The sequence below is a fragment of the Columba livia genome, chromosome 18, assembly GCF_036013475.1.
Source record: "Columba livia isolate bColLiv1 breed racing homer chromosome 18, bColLiv1.pat.W.v2, whole genome shotgun sequence".
NCBI lineage: Eukaryota > Metazoa > Chordata > Aves > Columbiformes > Columbidae > Columba > Columba livia.
In genome coordinates, this window is record NC_088619.1 from 4,403,141 (window position 1) to 4,427,502 (window position 24,362).

At 58.9% G+C, this 24,362-nt stretch overlaps 4 protein-coding genes across 7 annotated transcripts in view; all 4 read left to right on the forward strand.

The window, feature by feature from the left end:
• Nucleotides 1–24,203, forward strand: part of LOC135575754 (large ribosomal subunit protein mL38-like) — a 28,262-nt gene extending 4,059 nt beyond the window's left edge. Inside the window, exons 7-9 of the mRNA XM_065034592.1 lie at nt 22,938–23,096; nt 23,497–23,633; nt 23,970–24,203. Coding sequence (XP_064890664.1) covers nt 22,938–23,096; nt 23,497–23,633; nt 23,970–24,106 — 433 coding nt within the window. The 3' untranslated portion in view covers nt 24,107–24,203. The remainder of the gene's footprint in view (nt 1–22,937; nt 23,097–23,496; nt 23,634–23,969) is intronic.
• LOC135575745 (pulmonary surfactant-associated protein D-like) lies at nt 508–7,546 on the forward strand. 3 transcript variants are annotated; one of them, XM_065034568.1, is made up of 7 exons: nt 508–1,066; nt 1,547–1,655; nt 1,983–2,010; nt 2,458–2,594; nt 2,931–5,756; nt 6,462–7,083; nt 7,203–7,546. In XM_065034568.1, the coding sequence occupies exons 5-7, from the start codon at nt 5,394–5,396 to the stop codon at nt 7,457–7,459; spliced, it is 1,242 nt and encodes a 413-aa protein (XP_064890640.1). In that variant the 5' UTR covers nt 508–1,066; nt 1,547–1,655; nt 1,983–2,010; nt 2,458–2,594; nt 2,931–5,393; the 3' UTR covers nt 7,460–7,546. The 3 variants fall into 3 exon arrangements, with proteins under 3 accessions (XP_064890640.1, XP_064890641.1, XP_064890639.1); XM_065034569.1 differs by having other exon boundaries at nt 1,983–2,594; nt 7,203–7,297; nt 7,426–7,535; XM_065034567.1 differs by having other exon boundaries at nt 1,983–2,594.
• LOC135575744 (glutamine-rich protein 2-like) lies at nt 7,603–10,874 on the forward strand. 2 transcript variants are annotated; one of them, XM_065034565.1, is made up of 10 exons: nt 7,603–7,790; nt 7,957–8,145; nt 8,394–8,525; nt 8,700–8,777; nt 9,055–9,195; nt 9,349–9,470; nt 9,785–9,850; nt 9,962–10,100; nt 10,249–10,387; nt 10,672–10,874. In XM_065034565.1, the coding sequence occupies exons 1-10, from the start codon at nt 7,611–7,613 to the stop codon at nt 10,782–10,784; spliced, it is 1,299 nt and encodes a 432-aa protein (XP_064890637.1). In that variant the 5' UTR covers nt 7,603–7,610; the 3' UTR covers nt 10,785–10,874. The 2 variants fall into 2 exon arrangements, with proteins under 2 accessions (XP_064890637.1, XP_064890638.1); XM_065034566.1 differs by having other exon boundaries at nt 7,606–7,790; nt 7,954–8,145.
• LOC135575750 (fas-binding factor 1 homolog) lies at nt 14,914–20,230 on the forward strand. The gene is made up of 6 exons (XM_065034583.1): nt 14,914–15,148; nt 15,668–15,775; nt 16,094–16,247; nt 17,063–17,239; nt 17,426–17,815; nt 18,399–20,230. The coding sequence occupies exons 1-5, from the start codon at nt 14,958–14,960 to the stop codon at nt 17,603–17,605; spliced, it is 810 nt and encodes a 269-aa protein (XP_064890655.1). The 5' UTR covers nt 14,914–14,957; the 3' UTR covers nt 17,606–17,815; nt 18,399–20,230.
• Nucleotides 24,204–24,362: the final 159 nt, after the last annotated feature.

Here is a 24,362-nt window from a genome sequence, read left to right on the forward strand (position 1 = left end):
AGATGCGGGAGTTCAGGTGTTGCTGCTGTTTGGCTTTCAAAATGGCTGAGTGTGATTTTTCTTCCGGTAAAAACAGCCTCTACTGTCTGTTTGCTTGTCAGACAGGGTGTAGGTTATGTCACAATGTAGCCCAGAGTGATGTGCAATCCTGGGGGAATGTGTTCGTGGTGGTTGTTTTTATTAGGGTGTCCAAAGCCCGTTTTAAGTTGTCTGAGAGCACCCCCTCCTGGGCACGGCAGAAAAGCACCGAGGAGAAAACTGAAGGAAGAGCTGCTGCTGGGTGTTCTGGGCCATCTTGCCTAAATCAGCGTCTTGAAGGTGGCTCTGCATCCTGCCAGGTGCCTGACAGGCGGTACGGAGACACCCAGAAGGAAAGGACACTGTTTTCCCACTCTGAAATCAGGCAGAGCAAACATGGGAGAAGATGGACGAGCTCGGGGACCTTTCCAGCTATGTGAGTTTATTTTGACAGTGTGGGACTTCTCCAGCCGAAGTGAAATTCCATAGTTCTCTCCAGGCTTAGCAGCTGCTCTGCACTGAAGTAGACACACACTTAGACAGCAGCCTTGACAAAGCCCATGCAGAAGGTTTCAGTGTTTTAAGCCAAGAGGCGTGTGGGCTTTCCAAAGAGGTTTGAAACTCCCCCGGGGGCAGCCGAGCCCCGGGCCCGCTGGGGACTCCATTTCCCAGCACCGGCGAGAGAAGGGCCGGGCCGGGCCGGGCCGGGAAGGGCCGGGCGGGGCCGCTGCGGGCGGGGCCGGGGCTGCCGTGAGCCCGGGGCCCGGGACGAGGCGGCCATGGCCACCAGCCCCGCGCGCGCTGGGGGCCTTGGGCGCGAGGGCGCCCCGTGTCGCGGCCACGGGACGCGGAGCGGCGGCGGTTGGTGCGGCCGGTGCGGTCGGTGCCGTTTGTGCGGTTGGTGCGGTCGCTGCGGTTGGTGCCGCGGCGGCTGCTCCGTCCTGCAGCATCGCGGGAGGTGCTGTTCATCCCGGCGACTTGTGCGTTTGGAGACTTCGGTTGACGCCTTGAGCTACTGGAGAGTGTGCAGAGAAGAGCAAGAGAGCTGGTGAGGGGCTGGAGCACAAGTGCGATGGGAGCGGCTGAGGGACCTGGGGGGAGACCTTCTGATCTCTGAACTGCCTGAAAGGAGCTTGGAGCCAGGGGGGTCGGGCTCTGCTCCCCAGGAACAAGCGATGGGATGAGAGGAAACGGCCTCAAGTTGCGCCAAGGGAGGCTGAGGTTGGATCTGGGGAACAATTTCTCCCCCAAAGGGCTGTGGGGCATTGGAACAGGCTGCCCAGGGCAGTGCTGGAGTCACCATCCCTGGAGGGGTTGGGCACGGGTAGTGGTGGACTTGGTAGTGTGAGGTTTATGGTTGGACACTTTTCCAACCAGAATAGTTCTGTGATTCCGGGTGTGTTTAAGGCTGAGCTGGAGCCTGGTTTTTGGGGGGCTTGGAGAGGTCCGAGCAGCAGGGAGCCAGCCGGGGGGGCGGCAGAGGGACGTAGGTTGAACAGCAAGTGGGGAAATCCTCCTGTCCCTGCAGGTCGGCGTGTGGACGCGACCAAGGATCTTCGGTCCCCCCCTGGGGGTTGACATTGGAGGAATCTGCGGAGAGACCGTCTTGAGCAAGGGAAAGCCCGGCTCTTGCGATGGTGAGTGTGACGGGTGCTCAGGCAGGCCCGGGAAATGCCCAGTGCTGCCCTGGCACTGGTTGGGAGGCACGAGCCGTCCCGAGGGCTGGGGGCTTCTGCCCAGCTGGCAGGCAGGAGGGGCTGAGCCCCCTGGTGTCACTGAAGGGGTCACATCTCGCTGCTCCCCCGGGCTTTCAGCTGCCATTTCCCAAGCAGCGCGGGCGGGACGAGGGCGTTGCTGGTGCTGCTGGGTTCTCGGGAGAAACCTGCCTCTGGCTTGAGTGTGCTAACAAAGTCCAGCTCAGGCTCGCTTGGTTTTCTAATGAGGGAATATGTCTTTCTCCACAGGCTACGCAAGCCAAGAGAGGTTTAAGTGGTAAGTACACTGGCCTGGTCTCCTTTCACTGTGCGTAGGTGCTTTGGTCTGCTGGGAACGCCTGGGGTGGAGGAGGGGGACACTGGGATGAGGTGGCAGCCCTGTTCTGATGACATGGTCATTACTGCTGGAGGAGAGCAAGTTCCTTTTAGTGTGCATGGTTGTTCAGGGCTGCTCTGAGTTTGTGTGTTGCCTGAAGCCACAATCCCAGCCCTGCAAGCACTGTGCTGTCCTGTTGCTTTAAACCAGGCTGTTAAGAAAGTGTTTTTTTTCCTGCCTGGAGCAGAAACGTGCAGAGAGCTGGAGAAGCTGGGAGAAGTTTTGACGTGCCTTCCCTTTCCACCTCTGTTTTATAGCCTCTGGGGTGCTGTGGGGAAGTAGTTGCCTGCTAAAGTGCTGCAAGAAAAGAGAATCACCTCAGCTCTTGTGCTTGTGTCTTGTTTCCAGCCACAGCCTCAAGATGAGAACCTTTAGCTCGTTTGACTTGTACAGAAAGCACGAGGATGGCATGACCCCGGCAGGGCTGGCGTTTTTCCAGTGCCAGTGGGACAGCTGCGTTTCCTGGGTCTCCCATCAGCTCCTCAGTGAGAAATGGCCCGTGCGGGGGGCTGGGGGAGCCGTGACGCAGCCCTGGGGGGAGGCACAGGGCCGGTGAACGAGCTGTGCCCGTGGGCTCCTGCTGGTCCCCGCACTGGTCTGGGAGCTGTTACAGCACAGCCTGGGCGCTTATGGAGCCGTCCTGCCCCAAACTAACAGCAGTCTGAGGAAACAACCTCTTAAACGCCCATTTTGAAGGAGCATTTTCAAATAACACTGAGACCCTTCACCACAGCTTGCTCCACCAGCCCTGGTGGGTGTGGGGGGGCCCTGGGGTTTGGATCTGCACCGTCTCACTATCGCTCTCTGTCACCCCTTTACAGATATGAGAGAGCCCGTGTTTGAATTTGTGCGGCCGCCTGTTTACCATCCTCCCCAGGTGAAGTTCCCACGCCACCAGCCCCTGAGGTACCTGGACAGGTACCGAGACAGCAAGGAGCCCACCTACGGCATTTACTAGGGCTGGGCCTCCCCTCGAGGTGCTCAGCTCTGCGCTGGCTGGAAGGGCTGGGCTTATCCTTCCTTGGAAAAATCATTAAATGAACCCAGATCAAGTATTCAGTGCTCCTTTCATTGAGCCTTTCCCTTCTATACTGCCCCAGGATGCGTTTTTGCAGAGCTAGAAGCTGACCTGCATTTGTTCCTGTTAAAGGCAGCAACTCCTTTGCCATCCCAGCCCTCCAGGAACCGGGTCTTGGAGGAAAACACCCAAACTGCAGCACAACCTGGCAGCAAAAACCACGGGGAAAATCCAGTTTTCCTCAAGGGCCCCAAATCCCTAACCCCAGCAACCTTTCCTGCTGACACTGCTGGGTTTCTGTGCTGTGTTCCCCAGAATAAGGCTCAAGGGAGCTGCTGGGGAAAATGGCAGCCAGAGGGGTTGGTGTCCCAATGCGTGACAACCTTTGCTGTTAAGCAGTTCCCCAGATCCAACCTCAACCTCCTCTGGTGCAACTTGAGGCCGTTTCCTCTGCTCCTGGCGCTTGTTCCTGGGGAGCAGAGCCCGACCCCCCTGGCTCCAAGCTCCTTTCAGGCAGTTCAGAGATCAGAAGGTCTCCCCTCAGCTCCTGTTCTCCAGCTGAACCCCCAGGTCCCTCAGCCGCTCCCATCACACTTGTTCTCCAGCCCCTCACCAGCTCCTTTCTCTTCTCTCCACTCGCTCCAGCACCTCAAGGAATTTCTTGGCATGAGGGGCCCAAAACTGCCCCAAGTATTTGAGGTTTGGCTTCCCCAGTACCCAGTCCATGGGTCGGTCACTGCCCTGGTCCTGCTGTCCATGGGGCTGTGTGGTTCTGCAGGGGCTGGATGGGACAAATCCCCAACATTCGGTGTCAGGATGAGGCTTCCCGGGCTCAGGCCAGGTTGGGGTCACTCCGGGGAGGGTTTGTTGCCAGCAGCAGGCAGACAGGAGTGTGTCGGGGCTGTGATGCCAGGTACTGGGCAGGTCCCTTTGCAAACCCCACAGCGTCTGGTGGGAAAACAGAGATTGGAGAGGGGTTTGGGCCGTACCCAGTTCTTTGGTGTTTGATAAGCATTCGCCATGTCCAATGACCGGACTGAAATTCCTGATCATCTGGAGGATGAGCAGTTCCCATCCACCCTCATGGGGAAGAGGCAACATCCCAGCTGGGGGGCACCAGCAGCTCCAGACCGTGGCAGCTCCGCAGAGGCCGTCTCGGGGCTTTTTTCAGTGCACCCTGGAGTTCGTGGTGGTTGTTTTTATTAGGGTGTCTGATTGTATTTTGAATCTTGGCATGGCCTGCAGTGACCTGCGACGAAAAATGAGGTGTCACCAGCTACAATGTAGCTCTCAAAAGACATCCTTCTGCTTGATGAACCGCAGGGAAAGGCATCCTAAACCAGGCACCTTGACCTTGTTTTCAGCCCAGGTTCCCAGTGCTGGTGCACACGGGAGCCAGTCACTGCACATCTGCCACCAAGGGGAATCGCCTCCGAGGCCAACTGTGCCATGGGGAAAGGAAAGGGTTAAACATCAGAAGAGTTTGATTTAGTACACAACACGGATAAAGGCATTCTCTCTGCCATTAAAACTGAGGGTATTTAATTCAGTAAAGTGAGATTTCATTCCCCATGACTTGGCTGGTTGTATTTTGAATCTGGGCACGGGCTGCAGTGACCTGCAACGAAATACGAGGTGTCACCAGCTACAATGTAGGTGTTAAAGTGGGAAAGGCAGGAGGGAGCCTCAGCATCTCCCATCCCGTGGGTGACTTCATCACAAAGGACCAGGGCGGCACCCGCTGGCTCCTGGGGCGGCTGTTGCCGGGCAACAGAGACACTATATTGTCCCCTGTCACCTGTGCCCCTCGCCCATTTGGTCACTGGCCGTGGTGGGATCACTTGCCGTGGTGGGATCACTGTGGTGGTGGACTCATTTTGGCAGTTGGACCACTTTTGGTGGTGGGATCACATTTGGTGGTTGCATCACTTTTGGTGTTGGGATCACATTTGGTGGTTGCATCACTTTTGGTGTTGGGATCACATTTGGTGGTTGCATCACTTTTGGTGTTGGGATCACTTTTGGTGGTTGAACCGCTTTTCGTGGTTTGATCACTTTCGGCACTTGGATCGCTTTGGTGACTGGATCGCTTTCATCACTCGGATTGCTTTTGGAACTTGGATCTGTTTTGGTGACTGATCGCTTTCTGTGGCAAGAAGGAGCAGGAGAAAGGCTGCTGGCTGTCCATCCCTCCAAGATCACCTCCGGACAGAAAAGCTCCTGTCTCCCTACTTCGGGTTCAGTGTTTTCACGCAGAACAGCAGCGATGGCCACACGCAGTCTGTTGGAAATGCTGGACGCTGCCATCGGGACACCCCAAGTTGGGGTTGTGGATTTCGTGGCGCTCCACAAGCTGCTGAAAGCCATGATCATCGGGCAGCAGGGTCAGCAGGAGGTGCAGTGCGGCCTGGCAGAGGACATGCGGGCCATGCAGAAGGCGCACTCTGGCATGGCAGAGGACATGCAGGAGATGAAGGAGGCGATGCAGGAGGCACATTCTGGAATGGCACAGGACATCCAGGAGATGAAGGAGGCGCATGTCGGCCTGGCAGAGGACATGCATGCCCTGCAGGAGGCGCATTCCGGCCTGGCCGAGGACATCCAGGAGATCCAGGAGACACTTGGCCTGGTGAGCATCGCCTGGTGCCCCGGGAGGGAGCTGGGCCCTCGTCCCTCCCCGCTCCTGCTGCCCTGTCACACTGTGCCCGTGCCCCACGGCCATCGGTGTCACCAGCGTGAAGGGCAGCAGGAGGGAAGAGTGGGAAGGGTGTCCCAAGAGTTGCTAAGGCACTTTTGAACTAGAGAGCCCTCAAAACAGATCCATGGGAGGGGAAGGAGGGGAGATAAAGCTCTGCCCGTGCAATTCAGCCGCGGCCCCCAGGCACAGCCCTGCCCAGCGTCCCTCTGTCTCCTGCCCCAGTTCATTTGGGGATACTCTTTAAATCCCGCTCCCACATCTGAACGGGTGTCCCTCTCCTCACCCAGCTCCAGGGGAAGCCCCAGGACGCTGCCGGGCTGTGCAGGGACAGGAGGCGGCTGCGTCCCCCGCTCCCTCGGGGACACCAGCCCTCCTGCCTTGGGGCACAGCCTGTGGGCTGGGGTGCTGGGCAGTGATGCTGGGGGTCCCATCCCTGGGGGTCCCATCCCCCCAGCTCCATGGCCGGGCTGACTCCATGATCCCTTTGCATTTGGGCTCTCATGTTCAACACGAGTTTGGCCCCGTGAGATGATGATTTGGGGACAGGGACTGGGGACATGGCGGGGGGTTCTGGGGTCTGTCCTCACGGCTGCCCAGCTGCCAGTAAACCTGCTGCCCTTTGCATCTTCTTCCCAGGAGGGCGGTGGGGGCCAGTCTGCCCCCTCCGAGCCCACCCAGGTGGCCATGGACAGCCAGGCCAGGAAGAGCTCAGCACTGGGGCCGAAGGGACGTGGAACACAGCCTGGGATGGAGACCGGCAAGGGGACTGCAGGGTCTGGCTCCCTGGGGATGCAAGCAGGGACACAGGGGCAACCAGCGACCCCTGTGAAGTTGTCAGGCGCTCCCTCTGATCACACGAGGTCTATTGGTGCTGGCGCCACCACCCCGGGGATGCAGCCAGGATCACGGGGCACCCAGGCCACCACCCACCTGGGGACACAGCCAGGGGCCCCTGACACCCAGGCCAGCACCTCAGGGATGCAGCCAGGATCCCCTGGGACCCACACCACCACCCCTGGGGTGCAGCCTGCGTCCTCCAGATCCCAAGCCACCATCCCAGGCGATGCCCAAGAGCCGGCCAAGCCCTGGGGCTCCACCAGCACCTCCAGCTACGAGTCGGAGATGCGGGAGGTTCTCTCACAGGTTGGGCAGCTCGGCAACGTCTACGCTGGTCTGAAGGAGGAGGTGGAACAGCTTAAATCTACAAAAGCAGAACGTGCGGATCTTGAGAACGTGCGCCAGCTTTTCCCAAAGGGAGGTGAGAGCACGGGGGTGCTGGCGGGGGTTTTTTGGTGTGGGGACACCCTGGGTCAGGGGCTCGTCATGCTCAGAGACCCCCTCACCAACAGCACATCCCCTTGCACCATGTCCCTCTAGGTCGGCAGAGCATCACCAGCATCCTGTCTGACCTCAAGTGCCAGATGTCCTTCCTGCAGGACATGGCCAGGGCCCTCCACGGGGAGGAGGAGAAGGTGAGCCGGCAGCAGTCCCCGAGGGGCTGCGGGGATGCCAGTTTGGGCAGGGAGGGGGCAGCCGAAGGGTCCCCGTGCCGGAATGACACAGGGGGCTGTGCACTCACCGCCCCCACTGCCGTTCCCAGATCAGCAAGGTGGAGGATGCTCCCAGAAAGATGAGGGGGGCTGGAGCCGCCAGAAAAGCCGACGGCAGCGGCCAGATGACCCGACAGCCGCGGTAAAAGGATGGGAGAGGGTTTCCTACCCCGCAGGGCTGCAAGGGAGCCTGGGGTCTGGGAGCATCCCAGTTTGGGGGCCGAGGGACACCCCCATGGAGGCTAAGCCTGCCCCTGCCCCCATCTCGCTGGCCAGGCCCAAGGGACAGAAGGTCAAGGCAGAGCGCAAGGAGCTGGGGAAGCAGCAGGAGCCGACCCAGGCCGAGCTGGAGCAGTTTGCGGCTGAGTACGTGAATAACTTGGTGATGGAGACAGCACAGCAGCTGCAGGCAGAGGTGAGGCCTGGGGGCAGCGCTCCCAGCCCCCGCTGGCTAGGGAGGGTCCTGGCGGGGTCCCGGCCACGTCCCTTGGCTGGATGGGGCCATGGAGCCTCCACGGCACCTGGGCTTGTGGGCGGCATCCAGCCCGGCTCAGAGCTGATTCCTCCTCCCCTGCCAGCAGCCGGACGAGCCGAGGGCGACGGTGCAGAGCGGGGGACACGAGCACGCAGGGTGCCACTTCTGCAGCCCGGACACCAGGGTGCTGCTGGGGAAGCTCCTCCAGCGCTGCAAGAAGCTCGAGGAGCAGATGGAGTCCCTGGCCCAGAAGGCGGGCGGCAAGGTGGACAATTATCCAAAGTGGAGGAGACAGGTAAGGAGATGCGGTGTAGGGGGCTTGAGCTGCCAGGACCCCCCAGGCATTTCTGCTTGGCTGTAACGTAGGGGAGCCCCTCGCTGCCCCCCTAGTTGGCTTGTCGGAGTCAGAAGAATGGAAGGGAATTAAAGCCTTGGAGCAAATGTCCTGCTTGCACTGAGAGCCCGTGGCCACCAGCCAAAATACCCTGGGTCTGTCCCTGCGGGGCAGCCACCCCCTTGCTCAGCACCGCCTTGTCCTCTTAGTCCCTGCAGCAGGACGAGCAGATCAAGTGCCTCCAGGCCAGCATCATGCAGCTCCAAAAGGACTATGAGAAGTTCAGCTCGGCCCTAGCAAACTTCCAGCATGATCGCCAGCAGGAGCAGAATGACATCAAGGTGGGTGGCTGAAAGCCCCAAGCAGAGCCCAGGCTGGGACCCCAAGGGGTCTGTCCCCCTGCCACCCTGCTCGCAGCCCTGCACAGCTTCCCAGTGCCTTTCTGATGGGGTGGGGAGGCAGGGGGTGCTCGGCTGGCCGGGGGGCAGCTCACGGGCTGCTGTCTGCCTTGGAAGGCTCTGTCCCAGGCCCTGGAGAGAATCAAGAAGCAGAAAGCAGACAAGGAGGAGCTGCTGGTGCTGGGAATCGATGAGGTACGGGCTCGAGGGGCCCTGGTGCCAGCCAAGGGTGTTTTGGGCAGAGTGACAAACACCCCTTGTCCCTTGGGTGCTGGCTGGCAGAACCAGCCAGGTAGGGGGAGGATTTCCAGCCCGGCTGCAGGTCCCAAGCCAGGTCCCTCTGTCACTGCAAGTCCCTTCGGCTGGCGGGACCAACCCCACAGGGGTGATGGGGTGAACAGGGCCAAGTCTCCCACTCCTGTTGTCACTCCATCCTGTCTGCAACCACTCTCCTGTCTTTCCCCATTGCTAGAAAGCAGACAAAGACAAAGTCAGTCGCAGCCAGTTTGAGGCGTGCGTGGAGCAGCTGAACAAGGTGATGGAGGAGGTGACGGGCCAGGAGAAGTTCTTGCACCGGTTCCAGCAAGAGCTCCAGAGGCAGATGGACTGCAAGGTGAGGGCTCGTCCCCTCCACGCAGCACTGGCACCCTGGGGGCCTGGCAGCCTAAGGCAGGATCCTTGCGAGGGTCCCCCCTCCCGGCTGTGCCCCCGGGGACCGCCATGTCCCATCCTGGGGTAGATGGCTGAGGGTGTCACCCGTCCACAGCTGGACCGCCGGGAGCTGGGGGCGTTCCAGCAGCAGCAGGAGGAGCGGTGGAAGAGCCTCAGCAGGCAGCTCCAGGAGAAGGCGCTGAAGCCAGAGCGTGACAATGCCGCTGGGATTAGGAAGTGAGTGCGATGGGGACAGTGGTGGCTTTGGCAGTGCTGGCCCTGTTCCTGCTGGCTGTCCCGGCTCGTGCCGGTGTGGTACCTGGCGTGGGAGCCATGTGGGCAGCGCCCCGGGGATGCTGAGCAAGTGGCTGTGCCTTGTGCTCCTGCCAGCTGCAGCTTCGCAGCGATAGAGGCGGCACAATGAGGGGGCACGTGTGGGAGGAGCCCTCCTGAACCAGTCTTGGGGGGTGGGTGCAGAGGCTTTTTGTGGCTGGTGTGCAGGTGGGGCTGTGCCCCCCAGGAGCTCCCCAGCCCTTTTCTCCCCCCTCCAGGCAGCTGCTGCCTGGTTTCCATTGCCTGTCCTGTGACCGGCCCCTCAACATGCTGGCACCTGGACCGTGAGTAACTGCCCCCCGAACAGGGAGCACCCCCCGACCCCTCCCTGGCGTCGAGTGACACATGGGGTGCCACCTGCCGGGCACTGAGCACCCCCATGTCCTGTCCCACAGGGAGCGGACGGGCGAGTGCAGATACCCCACTGTTACGCGGAGCTGTGGGGGCCCACACACTGTCAGGCCCCCGCGCTTCCAGCCCCAACCGCCCAGCACCCCACGGCCATCCCAACCCAGTGCCCGCCGCCCCAACAAGGTAGGGATGGCAGAGGTGGGGAGGGGGATGCTGAGCCTGCGGGGGTGATCTGTGCCTCAGTTTCCCCGGGGTGAGCTGGCTGGGGGAGGGTTGCTGGGGGACGTGGAATGGGGCCCCGTGTTTGGGTCACACGCTCTCCCCTTCCCAGAAGGACGCGATGCATCTGTCGGGCCAGGACGGCACTGATGGGAACCAACCGAACAAGCAGCCGTCTGTAACGGAGAGCTCTGGGCTGCCCTCAAGGCAAAGGGGGACGCCAGACACCACAACCTCGAGCAGCCAGCCAAGTATGGCCCTGTCAGGGCACCGGGGGGCAGAGGACACCCCGCTGTCTGGGGGGACGGGTCTGTGCCCACAGCTGGGCAGGGTTGGACGGGGGTCTGGGGTCTGGGCTGGGCTGTGGGGGCAGCACTGGCTGCTGGGGCAGCCGCTCGCTGTGGTGGAGCTGGAGGGAGCTGGGGCGACATGTGAGGTGGTGCTGGGCAGTGGGGGACAACAGCCTGTGTGCTTCAGGGTGGGGGCAGGACCCTGTTGGTGGGTGTCTGTGGCTGACCCTGCCCCTCGCCCCCAGGCACCGCCTCCCCGCTGCTGTTAGCCGTGCTGAAGTGCCAACCAGCCTCATCTCCCGGACGCCTCACCCTGCCACCGAAGCTGCTGCCACACCGCATTAAATCAGCGCCCTGACAGCCGGGCAGGACGGGGGTCCCGGCCCCGGTCCCACCGCCCCGGGCGCTGAGCAGGCAGCAGCTGCAATAAATGGCGATGGGCAACCAAGCGCCGGTGTGGTCTGAGTGTGGGTCCCTGGGGCAGGATGGCAGAAAGCCCCGCTGTGTTTGCTTTTTCAGGACAAAACTGAATGCTAAAAAGGCTCTTTGGGGGTGCCCAGAGGTGGATCCAGTGGTATCCAGGGTCCCCCCAGAGGGATCACGGGTAGCAAACCAGTGGGCACCAGGGCAGAGCCGGCAAAGGCCCATCCCGCACCCCGGGTGGGGCTGAGGTGTCCATGGGCTTCAGAAGCACCTCCTGGCACTAACTGGGGGGACGGGGTGAGGGGGGAACCAGGGGGCTGTGCAAGAAGCCGGGCTGCCTGTTGGTAACCGGAGGAGCAGCAGCAGGTGCCGAACTGCAAGGCCGGGCAAGGCCGAGCTGTCACAGGAGCTCAGGATGACAACAGGTTGACCATGAGCCAGCAACGTCTCCTGTGGCCAAGAAGGTCGATGGTACCTGGGGTGCGTGAGGATGAGGAGGAGTGTGGCCAGCAGGTTGAGGGAGGTGAATCCTCCCCTTCTGCTGTGCACTCGTGAGGCTCCATCTGAGTTGTGTGTCCAGTTCTGGCACCCCACTTTAAGAAGGACAAGGAATTACTGGGGAGAGTCCAGCGGTGGGCTACAAGGATGCTGAAAGAAGCATCTTTCTGATGAGGATAGGCTGAGATAGCTGGGGCTGTTGAGCTGGAGAAGAGAAGCTGAGAGGGATCAGTATCTCAGGGTGGGTGTCAGAGGATGGACCAGACTCTGTTCAGTGGTGCCCAATGCCAGGGTGAGGGGCAACGGGCACAGACTGAGACACAGGAGGCTCCATCTGAACAGGAGCAGAAACTTGTTTGCTGGGAGGTGCCAGAGCCTGGCCCAGGCTGCCCAGAGCGGGTGTGGAGTCTCCTTCTCTGAGACATTCCAACCGCCTGGACCCAGCTGTGTGATCTGCTCTGTGACCCTGCGTGAGCAGGGGTTGGACGGGGGGCAGCGGAGCCGCCGGGGCTGGAGCGTCCGGCCCGATCCCGGGCCCACCAGGGACTCCATTTCCCAGCAACAGCGAGAGAAGAAGGGAAGGGAAGGGAAGGGAAGGGAAGGGAAGGGAAGGGAAGGGAAGGGAAGGGAAGGGAAGGGAAGGGAAGGGAAGGGAAGGGAAGGGAAGGGAAGGGAAGGGAAGGGAAGGGAAGGGAAGGGAAGGGAAGAAGGGAAGAAGGATGAGCTGGAGCAGCGGTTGGTGCCGCGGAGGCTGCTCCGTCCTGCAGCATTGCGGGAGGTGCTGTTCATCTCAGCGATTTGTGCATTTGGAGACTTCGGTTGAAGCCTTGAGCTACTGGAGAGTGTGCAGAGAAGAGCAAGAGAGCTGGTGAGGGGCTGGAGCACAAGTGTGATGGAGCGGCTGAGGGACCTGGGGGGTTCAGCTGGAGAACAGGAGCTGAGGGGAGACCTTCTGATCTCTGAACTGCCTGAAAGGAGCTTGGAGCCAGGGGGGGTCGGTCTCTGCTCCCCAGGAACAAGCACCAGGACCAGAGGAAACAGCCTCAAGTTGCGCCAAGGGAGGCTGAGGTTGGATCTGGGGAACAATTTCTTCCCCAAAGGGCTGTGGGGCATTGGAACAGGCTGCCCAGGGCAGTGCTGGAGTCACCATCCCTGGAGGGGTTTGACACGGGGTAGTGGTGGACTTGGTAGTGTGAGGTTTATGGTTGGACTCAATGATCTCGAGGGTCTTTTCCAACCAGAATACTTCTGTGATTCTGGGTGTGTTTAAGGCTGAGCTGGAGCCTGGTTTTTGAGGGGCTTGGAGAGGGCAAAAAGCCAGGAGAGGGGAGTGGGTGGCTGGTGGGAGACGGGCTTCCAGGTACCGAGGATGGAGCAGAGCCCGGCAGCACCCGCTGCTGCAGCCCGGCCTTCCTGGGTGCGCTTCGGCTCCAGCGTCGTAGGAAGAGCCCTCAGCCAAAGCAATGGCCATGGGTGTTCCTGACGCTTCTCCCAGAGGCAGCAGCAGGATCTCAGCACAGGACTCAGGGCTCAGAGCGTTTCAAGTACCAAAATCCCCCCCGTCTCAGCCCCCATGCGCTGCAGCCGCGGCCCCAGCACCAGCCTCCCAAGGGAGAAGCAGTGCTGAGGCATCCGCAGCGCTCGCCCTGTGCCCGTCCTCATCCTCTTGCTTTCCAGGACGAGGACGACTGGGACTGGGATTTCCTGGGGACATCGAAACCCAGTTCTGGCCCAGGGAAGATGCCCGTGAAACGTGGCACTGAGCGCAGCTCTGAGACAACAGCAGAACAGAGCAGCAGGAAAGGTAAGCAGGTTGCTGGATGCCTCCTCCTTGTAGGAAAGGAATCGGCAGCCTGGCTGAGTGTGTGTGAGGTCCCAGCTGATGAAATGGAAAGCCACCCAGTCCCATCTCTGATTAAGCAGTGCGGTCATTCCTAGAGCAGCTTGATAATGGGGTTGGCTGTGCCACAGCTCAGGGAGTGCCCCAGGTTACAGAACTGGCCTTTCCTTTCCGGGAAGGGAGGCTCAGATCTTCCCTTGGGCCTCACCCGGCCTGTTGTGCAGGGTGCCAAAGGAGAACGAGTTTTCGGGGTCGGGATTTGGGTGGCTGTAGCATCCCCAGTCCACGGCAAAGCCCAGCGGGGGCACGTCTGGGTGGGTCCTGGCTGCACTGGGCTGTGTTACAGGCACTCGCCCCTCTTGTTCCTGCAGTGGGGATGCTCATGGGTCTGATAGTCCCCTCAAATGGCCCTTTCCCCCCATAAATCCACTCTGGACACCAGTAGCAGCTGGTGGGTTGTGGCAAGGGCCAGGGTGTGTTGGTAGAGCAGGGGCTTTGGGTGAAGAGGGGCAGGAACGATCCGATTGGAAACTTGCAAAGCTCAAGAAGCTCCTGGTGTTGCCAGAGCTGGAAACCCCAGTGTCAGTGACCCCCAGCCATGTCCCAGCAGTGGCTGCAGGGGCACAGGGCAGGCAGTGGCGCGTTGCCGCTTTCTCACTTGCTGTGAGGTTCAGTCAGGGAAAAGACATTGAAAAAGGACTTTGTAAATGGTCCAGGGAGAGAAGAGCAGGCAGGGCTGCTTTGAAGGGAATTGCAGCCCCAGTGCCTGGAGCAGTGGGCGGGGGGTGCGAGCTGGGGGTGCCCGGGGAAGGGGGCTCATGCAGCCAGGGGAGCACCAGGGACGGAGCTGTTGGCGTCTCTGCTCCCTCGGCAGCCAAAAGGCTGAATCCTGCCGCAGGCGAGCGGGACGGAGGCTTCACCTGCGAGGCAGGAACTGGCGTTGGGGAGGGATCTTGTCTTTTGTGGCCTCCTCGGCTTGACCTCTTTGGGTGCTTTTTGCTTGCAGCCAGCTGGCCGCCTCCCCAGCAGCATCGGACTGTCGGGCAGAGCTGCTGAGCGCCCAGGCCCGTGTGGCAGAGCTGGAGAGCCAGGTGAGCCCCAGCGCCTCCTGGATGGGGGCCATGGGTGACCCAGGGGGAGGAGAAGGGGCCAGGTCTGCTCCAAACAGCATCAGGGTGATGGGAGAGAGGAGGAACCTCCCTGTGCAGAGATGCCAAGAATGGCCACCGAGTGCTGCTGTGGGAGTTCTGTCCCCGGGGCAGCACAGGAACCTTCTCCTGGGTGCCCGGCAGGTCCGGATGCTGGAGGAGGAGCGGGCGCAGCAGCAATTGTTATTGGAGAGTGCCCAGCGGCAGCACCAGGAGCACCTGGATGTCCAGGAGAGCAGCTACAGGTACCGGGCTCTGGCCTGTGCTCCCCTCCTCCGGCAGGTCCTTGCCCACAGCCCCGTCCATCTCCCCTGGGGGGACAGTGCTGGGGCGCCTCCCAAATCCAGCCCTGAGTGGGTGACAAGCAGAGGGGTCTGTCCCTTTGCCAGCACGTCCCCAAGCAGGGCACCGCACTGGGCAGCAGCAGAGGGTTCAGGGCTCAGAATGCAGAGAGCGAAGCTGCCCCTGCCTCAGTTTCCCCACGCACACAGCAACACCGATCTGCTGCTAAATCCCCATGTGCCCTTTGGGTGCACAGTGCCGCGTGCTGCAAGGAAAGCAACACTCGTTCGGTGCCGTGACCCCTTACGGGCTCTCTCCCGGCAGGACCTCAGTGAACGTAATGAAGGACAACTATGAGCAGCAGGTGGAGATGCTGCGGCGGCAGAACGAGCAGCTGGTGGCTCAGCTGCGGCAGGAGCGGCAGGACACGGCGCGGGATCGGGCAGAGCTGCTGGCACAGCACCGGCTGGAGCTGCAGCAGCTGCGGGAGCAGCACCGGCTGGAGCTGCAGCAGCTGCGGGAGCTGCAGAGGTGAGAGCGGCACGAGCGGCACGTGGTGCCGGTGCCCCCGGTCTGGGTGAAGGAACCGGGGAACAGTTTGGGGAAACGGTGGAAGGAGAATGGAGAGTCCAGAAGCGCTGGGTTGAGGGCAGCCCAGTGGCTTTTGGAGTGGGGATTTGCTTTGCAGGCAGAGACAGGGAGATCTGGCTGGAGGCGTCATTCCGAGGGAATGCATTGCATTTTGAAAGATGCTGAAACCCCTGTTTTCCCTCCCCCAGATCCCTTTTATTCAGAACAATGAGTTGCTGATGTCCACACAGTTTGGGTCAATAAGAAGTCTGGTTTTGGTAGAGAAGCCCATAACCCCCAGATGTGGTCCATCCCAGATGGGGATGGCAGTCCGTGGGATGCCCCGTGACAGACCAGCCTGCCAGCTCAGCTCCTGGGACCTGGTTCTCAGCCCCACGACTGAGCCTCTTGCATGGTGCCCGTCACGGGGAGCACCAGTTTGTAACAGCCCGTGGTGGGCTCCTTCCCCATGTCCTGCAGGGAGTCTGTCGAGGAACTGCGCAAGAAACACGAGGAGCAGCTCCAGCACATCAAGTGGCTGAAAGAGAGAGAGATGGATGTGCTGACCGGCACCATTTCACACATGAGGTACCGACAGCCGGTGTCGTGTCCCCACGTTGATCCCTGGCCGCGGTGTTCCCTGACCTCTGGGGAACCAGGCCCGGAGCACGGGAGGAACAGGGGCCATCCTCTCTCCCACCCGCTGCCCCCAGGGATGCTGAGCTGTTGTTTAGGATCTGTCCTTGCTCCCTGAAACAGCAGCTGCATCTTCCTACTGCTCTGCTCTGATCCCGAGAGGTTCGGGGCAGGGCTGCCCGGCCCATGGCCCGGCACACGTCCCCCTCTCCTTCACAGTGAGACAAAGTGTGTCCCCCAGGGTGACCCTCCCCTGGCTCCTCTGCACAGGTCTCTGGACAGCATCATTGAGAGGATGGAGAAGTTCTCCAGTGACCTGCAGAACGTGTGCAGGAGGAGCATGGAGGAGGAGCAGAGCCGTGTCCAGGAGCTGGTGGCCAACACGCAGGCCAGGCTGGGCGAGCAGACTTGGCTGCTGGAGCAGGTGAGCCCACGCTGTGTCCTCTGCCCGGGCCAGGCTCCTGGCTGGGTCCGGGGCGTTTCTCTGGCCCACTGGAGGTCCCTGGCCTGGAGCCCGTGAATGGCGTCTGGCCCTGCAGCATCTGGCAGGCTCACGGGTGGGTCCTGCTCAGCGGGGAGACGTTCAGCGCTGCCTGCTTGTGACAGAGATGTCACTCAGGGTGGTGAGAATGGGGGTGTCCCAGGAACAGGCTCCACCAGCCCCTTTCAGCTGCTGACTGAAGCGTCAGTTGCCTCTGTCTCTCCCCGTTACCCGTGAGGAGTTTGGGCAGCCAGAGCAGGCGCAGCCGCCTCTGTTGTGAGTCTGGGGAGAGGAAACCCCCACGGTGGGTGAGGCAAAACCTCCCTGTGCCATGGGGATGTGTCTAGAGCCGGTTCTGCTCTCCGCGGGGCTGTCCAGAGGGGACATGTGGCACAGACAGTGTGGCAGAGCTGCATTTTTCAGGGCTGCCAGGGTGGCAAAGGACCACTCAGGCTGGGTATTTCCAGTGCCGAGGAACTGCCGTGTGGTGAGCGTGTTTGAGGGTGTGCAGCACGGTGAGGGGCTCCATCCGTTCTGGGCAAGGAGTGTGTGTGTTTGTCCGGTCCCAGCTCTGCCAGCCCTGCTCCCCACAGGCGGGTGGGTGGGTGAGGGCTGTGCTGGAGCACCGGGGACTGTTGCTCTGCACCCAAAGCGGCCACACGAGGAGCTCAACAGGGGCTCTGCCTCCCCTTGGGAAGACGGGAGATGGTGTCCAGGATGGGCAGGTGATGCATCAGTTTCCCCCATGCCCACCCTAGGAGCGGGCAGAGCTGAAGATCCAGCGCCAGGAGCTGAAAGCCAAGGAGGAGCAGCTGGCGAGAGACAGGCAGAGGCTGGACGAGGCCTGGCAGGAAATGCGGCTGGAGAAGGAGAAGGTGATCGGGGCCGTGCAACCTGTCCAGAAGCAGCAGGAGATGATTAGAAGCACAAAGGAGGTATGTGGACCATCTGTGCCACGGTTCGCAGCCGTGCATGGGCCCTCAGCACAAGCCAGGGTCTCACACCCCTCCTGAAGTTGTGAATCCTGTGCCGGGAGGGGAACAAGGGGACGCCCAGAGGAGCCCCAGCGCAGGGCAGCGAGGGTCCCTGTCCCCAACCTCCCCACCCGCTCTGCCTTGCAGCTCTTGGCCCAGAAGCACGCAGAGGGGGAGCGAGCCCTGGGGGAGGCACGCAGGATGCAGTCCGAGTTCTGGGACAAGCTGCAGGTCCTGCAGCAGCAGGAGGAGCAGCTGAAGCAGCAGGAGGAGCAACTGAGGCAGGAACAGGAGCAGCTGAAGCAGCAGGAGCAGTTGAAGCAGTAGCAGGAGCAGCTGAAGCAGCATCAGGAGCAGATGAAGCAACAGCTGGAGCAGATGAAGCAGCAGCCAGAGCAGCTGAAGCAGCAGCTGCAGCAGCTGAAGCAGCATCAGGAGCAGCTGAAGCAGGATCAGGAGCAGCTGAAGCAGGAAAAGGCCTCCGTATCTTCCATGTTCAGTGCCCAGATGCAGCTGCTGAAGTTCCAGGCCCAGCAGGTGAGGTGGGGGGAGAGCGGGGCTGGAAGGGGCTGCGGAGCCGCTGGGGGAGCTGGGCTGGCGGAACCCGATGGGGCCCTGAGAGCCGGGGGGTCTCCTGAGATCATGGCTGAGCCCTGGGCTGGGCCGGGTGGGCTCGAAGAAGCCGCGGGCAGCCAGAGCAGTGACACCAGAGACAAGGAGAGGGGGATGCTCGCAGCTTGTCTCAGGCTGGCTCCACGTCCAACCCGAGATGGACATCGTCCTTGGCTCGGAGGGGTTGCCCTCTGCTCAGCCCGTCCCTGGGTGGGAGACGCCGGCTCTGCTGGACTCTGGCTTTGTGGTGTCCCCATTCTGTGCCATCGGGTCCCCGCTGGGTCTTTCCCCAGGCAGGGACGCTCTTGGAGGCTTCCCCCATGGGTCTTGCTCAGGCTGCGAGGTTCTGGGCTCTGGAGGAGCACAGGGAGGGGTCCCCTTCATGGGGGACATGGCACGAGGGAGGCTTTGGGATGCTTCTCTTGTTGGTGAGCAACACCCTGGACTGTGACCCTGTTTCTGTGGCACTTTCTGGGATCCATCCCACACATCCTTCCTCTCTTCTCAGGGGGACAAAGAGTTAGAGAAGCAGAGAATCTTCTTGGAGAACCTCAAGAAAGTACGATACAACACTGCACAACTGTCAACAACCCCTCCATCTTCCTCCCGTTCTGTGGACGATACCATTGAGTATACGCATGCATTAATAGAGGCCCTGAGGAAAGCATCTCCACTTGTGCAAGTCGTCGACCTGTCCTCCATTCTTCTGCCTCCCATTACTTTCAGGACCCTTTAATCAGGCTCTGCCCCAGTGTCCATTCTGACAGATCTGCTTCTGTCGTGACTTGTAATAATATCGGATGTGAGACTGTGGGTACGCGTTAGAGGCCTCAAGGATTTCAGGAGTTCGCTTGGACACGTTAGCGAGGATGCTTAATAAAAAGAAAGGGAGGACTGTTACAGAATAAATGTACTCACATAAATTCCTTTAGTTGTATTCTCTGCTTCGACATATCGAGATAAAGACAGAGAAAAAACTGCCTGGAAGACAGAGGAAGAGAATCCAAGAAGAAACAACGAAGGCCCCAGACCCAAAATTACCACTGGACCAACAGGCTCGTGAAAGATGCGTGAAGAGCGGGTGCACAGACTGGGGGGGTTTACAAGCCCAAGTCTCTTTCGTCTCACGCTCCTCCTGCTGAGAGGCCCCACGTCCAGACTGTTTCTTTGCTGTTATGTGGTTATTTATGGAGATCCCGAGGAAAGCGCCCTGCAACACTTCACCTCTGCCCGCGTCCCGACCGTCCTCCCTTCTCTGGATGAAGAGAAGCCGCTACATTAATGTGGACTCTGGTAAAGTTACAAAGACGTACCCATCATTAACCCATGACGTGCTAAATGCTTTCTAACCAGCTGCAAAACAAGGGGATATTTTTCAAGTTTTAAATCCCTCTGCCTGACAAAGAGATCAGAAGATGAAGGAACACGTTGTTTAGAAGCAGAGCTTAGCTTATATTTGACTAGTAATTAATAGTAAGAAACTCATCCGTTATAACTAACTTCATACTAACCTTATGTTAGCTCACAGGAAAGAGATTGGAGAACCACCTGGTGATAATGTGAATATAGAAACCTTGCTGACATAATCAGTCACCATTGTATAAATTAAATGATGAGGAAAAATGGCCCCTGAATGAAACTCTGAATGATGCCTCGTTAACGTTCTTCTTGAAGAGAGAAGGCAAGTGCAGTCAAGTGATGGAAGCTGATATGTTTTCACTTTGCGAAAACACCCAGAGTGGCAGGCAGAATGTGGTATTAACTTGCCACCCCAGGATCCAGCTGTGTTCACATTAAAAAGGGAGCAGAATAAAGCTCAGGAGAAGCTGAAACCATGTTGTTCAGCATGTAGAATAAGACAGAAAACTCGCCTGATGAGAGGGGAGGGTGAGATAGAAGACTGCGTGTCCCCACAGGGCGTGGAATTGAAGATGATGTGCCTTCAGCTTCCGAGCTGGTGAAACTGTGCAGAAAGAAGAGAAAAACATGGAAAAGAAGCTGAGATTTTAGATTTTAGTTGAGACTGGAACTCTTGATTCAGTTTTGAATCAGGAATTGATACCATTAGATGAAGATTTTGTACCTGTGGTGGGAGCTACTGGCCAAGGAGACAAAGCTTTCTTCATCAGCCAATCCAATAGAAACTGGAAAACAAAATGCAATTCCTAAGTTCTTATCTATGCCCGGGTCTCCAAAACCGTTACTGAGACGAGACTTAGGAAAAAAATTGCAAGCAATAATAACATTTAAACAAGGTGAAGTGACATTCCAGATAAAAGAACAGCCACAGAAACCAAAGAAGGCTGTATGCAATGCACTGCAAGTTTGCTAAATTGGGTGAGATGCAGCATGTACTGAGCTTCCCAGGAGAGAGCCCAGCACCAAGTTTTGATGTGCCTTCGTTTTACAGACTCTGGGGTGCTGTGGGGAAGTAGTTGCCTGCCAGAGTGCTGCAAGAAAAGAGAATCACCTCAGCTCTTGTGGTTGTATCTTGTTTCCAGCCACAGGCTCAAGCTGCGAACCTTGAGCTCGTTTGACTTGCACAGAAAGCACGAGGATGCCATGACCCCGGCAGGGCTGGCGTTTTTCCAGTGCCAGTGGGACAGCTGCGTTTCCTGGGTCTCCCATCAGCTCCTCAGTGAGAAATGGCCCGTGCGGGGGGCTGGGGGAGCCGTGACGCAGCCCTGGGGGGAGGCACAGGGCCGGTGAACGAGCTGTGCCCGTGGGCTCCTGCTGGTCCCCGCACTGGTCTGGGAGCTGTTACAGCACAGCCTGGGCGCTTATGGAGCCGTCCTGCCCCAAACTAACAGCAGTCTGAGGAAACAGCCTCTTAAACGCCCATTTTGAAGGAGCATTTTCAAATAACATCGAGAGCCTTCACCAGGGCGTGCTCAACCAGCCCTGGTGGATGTGGGGGGGCCCTGGGGTTCAGATCTGCGCTGTCTCGCTGACATTCTGTGTCACCCCTTTACAGATATTGTCCCCTGTCACTTGTGCCCCTCGCCCATTTGGTCACTGGCCGTGGTGGGATCACTGTGGTGATGGAATCACTTTGGTCATTCGGATCTCTTTTGGTGACTGATCACTTTTGGCACTAGGATATTTATATACATTAGATATATATTTTTAAAAAGTGAGGGGAGTAAAGACCATCTAGCGGCTCTCCAGGGCCAGTGCCCTCCCCAGCAGTGTGTGCTCCCCCCACCCTAGAAATAATACCTAGAAAATTCTTCCAGTGCGATTCTCAGGGGAGCCCCCGCTCCCAACGCCCTGTCCTGGGACCCCCACTGACCCCCCCACGTCCGCCAACCCAGTCTGGTCTCTGGCCGTCCATGGTGGCCGTGGCTTTCTGGGGGGCAGGGGGCGGTGGAGGCCGTGGGCAGTGGGTGAGGAGGGGGCAGCCAGGCGGGCTGGGGGTTGTGGGGCGAGGAGGCCCAGAAGGGGCTGAAGCTCCCGGGGGCACAGGCCATGGGACGATGGGGCTGTTGCTGCTCTGCCGGCTCTCGGGGGTTCGCAGCTTGGAGAAGGTGGCCAGAGCGTTGGGGAAGTTGGGCGGCGTGGCCGGCGTGTTGCTGGGGGTGCACATCTGCAGGGGTGTCAGATCGGCCATGGATGGTTTTTTGGAGTCCCAGCCTGCTTGCCTCCCCATCACTGGAGATCTGGCTGCATCCCGCACCAGGTGCTGGTGCACACGGGAGCCAGTCACTGCACATCCGCCACCAAGGGGAATCGCCTCCAAGGCCAACTGTGCCATGGGGAAAGGAAAGGGTTAAACATCAGAAGAGTTTGATTTAGTACACAACACGGATAAAGGCATTCTCTCTGCCATTAAAACTGAGGGTATTTAATTCAGTAAAGTGAGATTTCATTCCCCATGAACACATTTAAACAGGATTGTTTCCCTCTGCTGTTGGTTCGCTCCTGTTTCTTTTGGCTGCACAGGCAGAGAGGATGCCATAACTTCTGAGCAGGGATGTGTTACATATGCAGGAAAGATTGTAGCCTCCCCAAACCTCTAGCAGTTGAGAGATGAGACAGGACCGGTGTCACAGTGTAATAGAAGCAATTCCCTGACTCCCGGCCTTCGTTTCCCCCCAGACTCCTCTCCCTCAGCAGTCTGCCTGGCAGGTGCCTTAGTTGCCACTGCTCGCTCTGGGAAACCGAGGCACAGTGAAGCAACTGACCAAGAAGTCCCTTTAATCTTGGAATTACATCTGTTGGGTTCTTTGCTCCTCATTTTAAGCTCATTCCTATACGAACGAGTTACTTTTCTGCTAGGAAAGGATTGCTGGGCGGTCTTGAGCTGCGCCGTTGAAGTGGGTCTGGGGGTTCTCACTTTGGGGGGGGATGCAAACACCAGCCTCAAGTTGTGCCAGGGGAGGTTCAAATTGGATATTAGGAAACATTTCTTCATGGAGAGGGTTGTACAATACTGGAACAGGTTGCCCAGGGCAGTGGTGGAGTCACCATCCCAGGAGGAGTGTAGAGGAGGTTCTTGTGGACATGGGTTAGTGCCAGAGTTGGGTTATGGTTGGACTCGTTGATCTTGAGGATCTCTTCTGACCCAAACGATTCTATGATCCTATCATGAAGTCGCCTTTCTCTGTTGCAGATGGACATTTAAGAGACACGCACTCCGAGTACCTGCACTGGCTGGTGTGAGTACCGCACGGCAGAGCCGCGCTGCTGAGCTTGGGGAAAGCCCCGGCGGAGCGGGCAGAAACTCCTTCAACAGAACTGGGAATAAGGATTTGCTGAGACTGTTCTGTGGGTTCTCTGGTGCTCCTGCCAGTAGCTTCTTCACCCCCATGTTCTGGGTCCTGCTAAAGATGCGGGAGTTCAGGTGTTGCTGCTGTTTGGCTTTCAAAATGGCTGAGTGTGATTTTTCTTCCGGTAAAAACAGCCTCTACTGTCTGTTTGCTTGTCAGACAGGGTGTAGGTTATGTCACAATGTAGCCCAGAGTGATGTGCAATCCTGGGGGAATGTGCTGGCCCTAACCGGGGGGAATGAATGGATATATAGTGAAGTAAACTTGTGTGTGTTCAGGACGAACATCCCAGGCAACGACATCCAGTCGGGTAAGGAGATCTGCCATTACCTGCCCCCCTTCCCCGCCATGGGCACTGGCTACCATCGCTTCATCTTCCTGCTCTTCAAGCAAGACCGCCGCGTTGATTTCAGTGAGGATGTTCGGCCCACGCCCTGGTAATTGAGGCTTTTGCTGGGCTGTTCATGCTCTCTTGGCCAGGCTGTTCTTGCATGTTCTGATGACATGGTCATTACTGCTGGAGGAGAGCAAGTTCCTTTTAGTCTGCATGGTTGTTCAGGGCTGCTCTGAGTTTGTGTGTTGCCTGAAGCCACAATCCCAGCCCTGCAAGCACTGTGCTGTCCTGTTGCTTTAAACCAGGCTGTTAAGAAAGTGTTTTTTTTCCTGCCTGGAGCAGAAACGTGCAGAGAGCTGGAGAAGCTGGGAGAAGTTTTGACGTGCCTTCCTTTTCCACCTCTGTTTTATAGCCTCTGGGGTGCTGTGGGGAAGTAGTTGCCTGCCAGAGTGCTGCAAGAAAAGAGAATCACCTCAGCTGTTGTGCTTGTGTCTTGTTTCCAGCCACAGCCTCAAGATGAGAACCTTTAGCACGTTTGACTTCTACAGAAAGCACGAGGATGCCATGACCCCGGCAGGGCTGGCGTTTTTCCAGTGCCAGTGGGACAGCTGCGTTTCCTGGGTCTCCCATCAGCTCCTCAGTGAGAAATGGCCCGTGCGGGGGGCTGGGGGAGCCGTGACGCAGCCCTGGGGGGAGGCACAGGGCCGGTGAACGAGCTGTGCCCGTGGGCTCCTGCTGGTCCCCGCACTGGTCTGGGAGCTGTTACAGCACAGCCTGGGCGCTTATGGAGCCATCCTGCCCCAAACTAACAGCAGTCTGAGGAAACAACCTCTTAAAAGGCCATTTTGAAGGAGCATTTTCAAATAACACTGAGACCCTTCACCACGGCGTGCTCCACCAGCCCTGGTGGGTGTGGGGGGGCCCTGGGGTTTGGATCTGCACCGTCTCACTATCGCTCTCTGTCACCCCTTTACAGATATGAGAGAGCCCGTGTTTGAATTTGTGCGGCCGCCTGTTTACCATCCTCCCCAGGTGAAGTTCCCACGCCACCAGCCCCTGAGGTACCTGGACAGGTACCGAGACAGCAAGGAGCCCACCTACGGCATTTACTAGGGCTGGGCCTCCCCTCGAGGTGCTCAGCTCTGCGCTGGCTGGAAGGGCTGGGCTTATCCTTCCTTGGAAAAATCATTAAATGAACCCAGATCAAGTATTCAGTGCTCCTTTCATTGAGCCTTTCCCTTCTATACTGCCCCAGGATGTGTTTTTGCAGAGCTAGAAGCTGACCTGCATTTGTTCCTGTTAAAGGCAGCAACTCCTTTGCCATCCCAGCCCTCCAGGAACCGGGTCTTGGAGGAAAACACCCAAACTG

Excerpts from the sequence above, each read along its gene's own strand:
- LOC135575745 (XM_065034567.1), top strand. The coding sequence starts at position 5,394 with ATGGCCACACGCAGTCTGTTGGAAATGCTGGACGCTGCCATCGGGACA. Across the intron at positions 5,757-6,461 it reads TCCAGGAGACACTTGGCCTG|GAGGGCGGTGGGGGCCAGTC; the intron begins GTGAGCATCGCC and ends TCTTCTTCCCAG. Across the intron at positions 7,084-7,202 it reads CCAGCTTTTCCCAAAGGGAG|GTCGGCAGAGCATCACCAGC; the intron begins GTGAGAGCACGG and ends ATGTCCCTCTAG.
- LOC135575744 (XM_065034566.1), top strand. The coding sequence starts at position 7,611 with ATGGAGGCTAAGCCTGCCCCTGCCCCCATCTCGCTGGCCAGGCCCAAG. Across the intron at positions 9,196-9,348 it reads AGAGGCAGATGGACTGCAAG|CTGGACCGCCGGGAGCTGGG; the intron begins GTGAGGGCTCGT and ends ACCCGTCCACAG. Across the intron at positions 10,101-10,248 it reads GTGCCCGCCGCCCCAACAAG|AAGGACGCGATGCATCTGTC; the intron begins GTAGGGATGGCA and ends TCCCCTTCCCAG.
- LOC135575750 (XM_065034583.1), top strand. The coding sequence starts at position 14,958 with ATGAAGGACAACTATGAGCAGCAGGTGGAGATGCTGCGGCGGCAGAAC. Across the intron at positions 15,776-16,093 it reads GGCACCATTTCACACATGAG|GTCTCTGGACAGCATCATTG; the intron begins GTACCGACAGCC and ends TCCTCTGCACAG. Across the intron at positions 16,248-17,062 it reads AGACTTGGCTGCTGGAGCAG|GAGCGGGCAGAGCTGAAGAT; the intron begins GTGAGCCCACGC and ends TGCCCACCCTAG.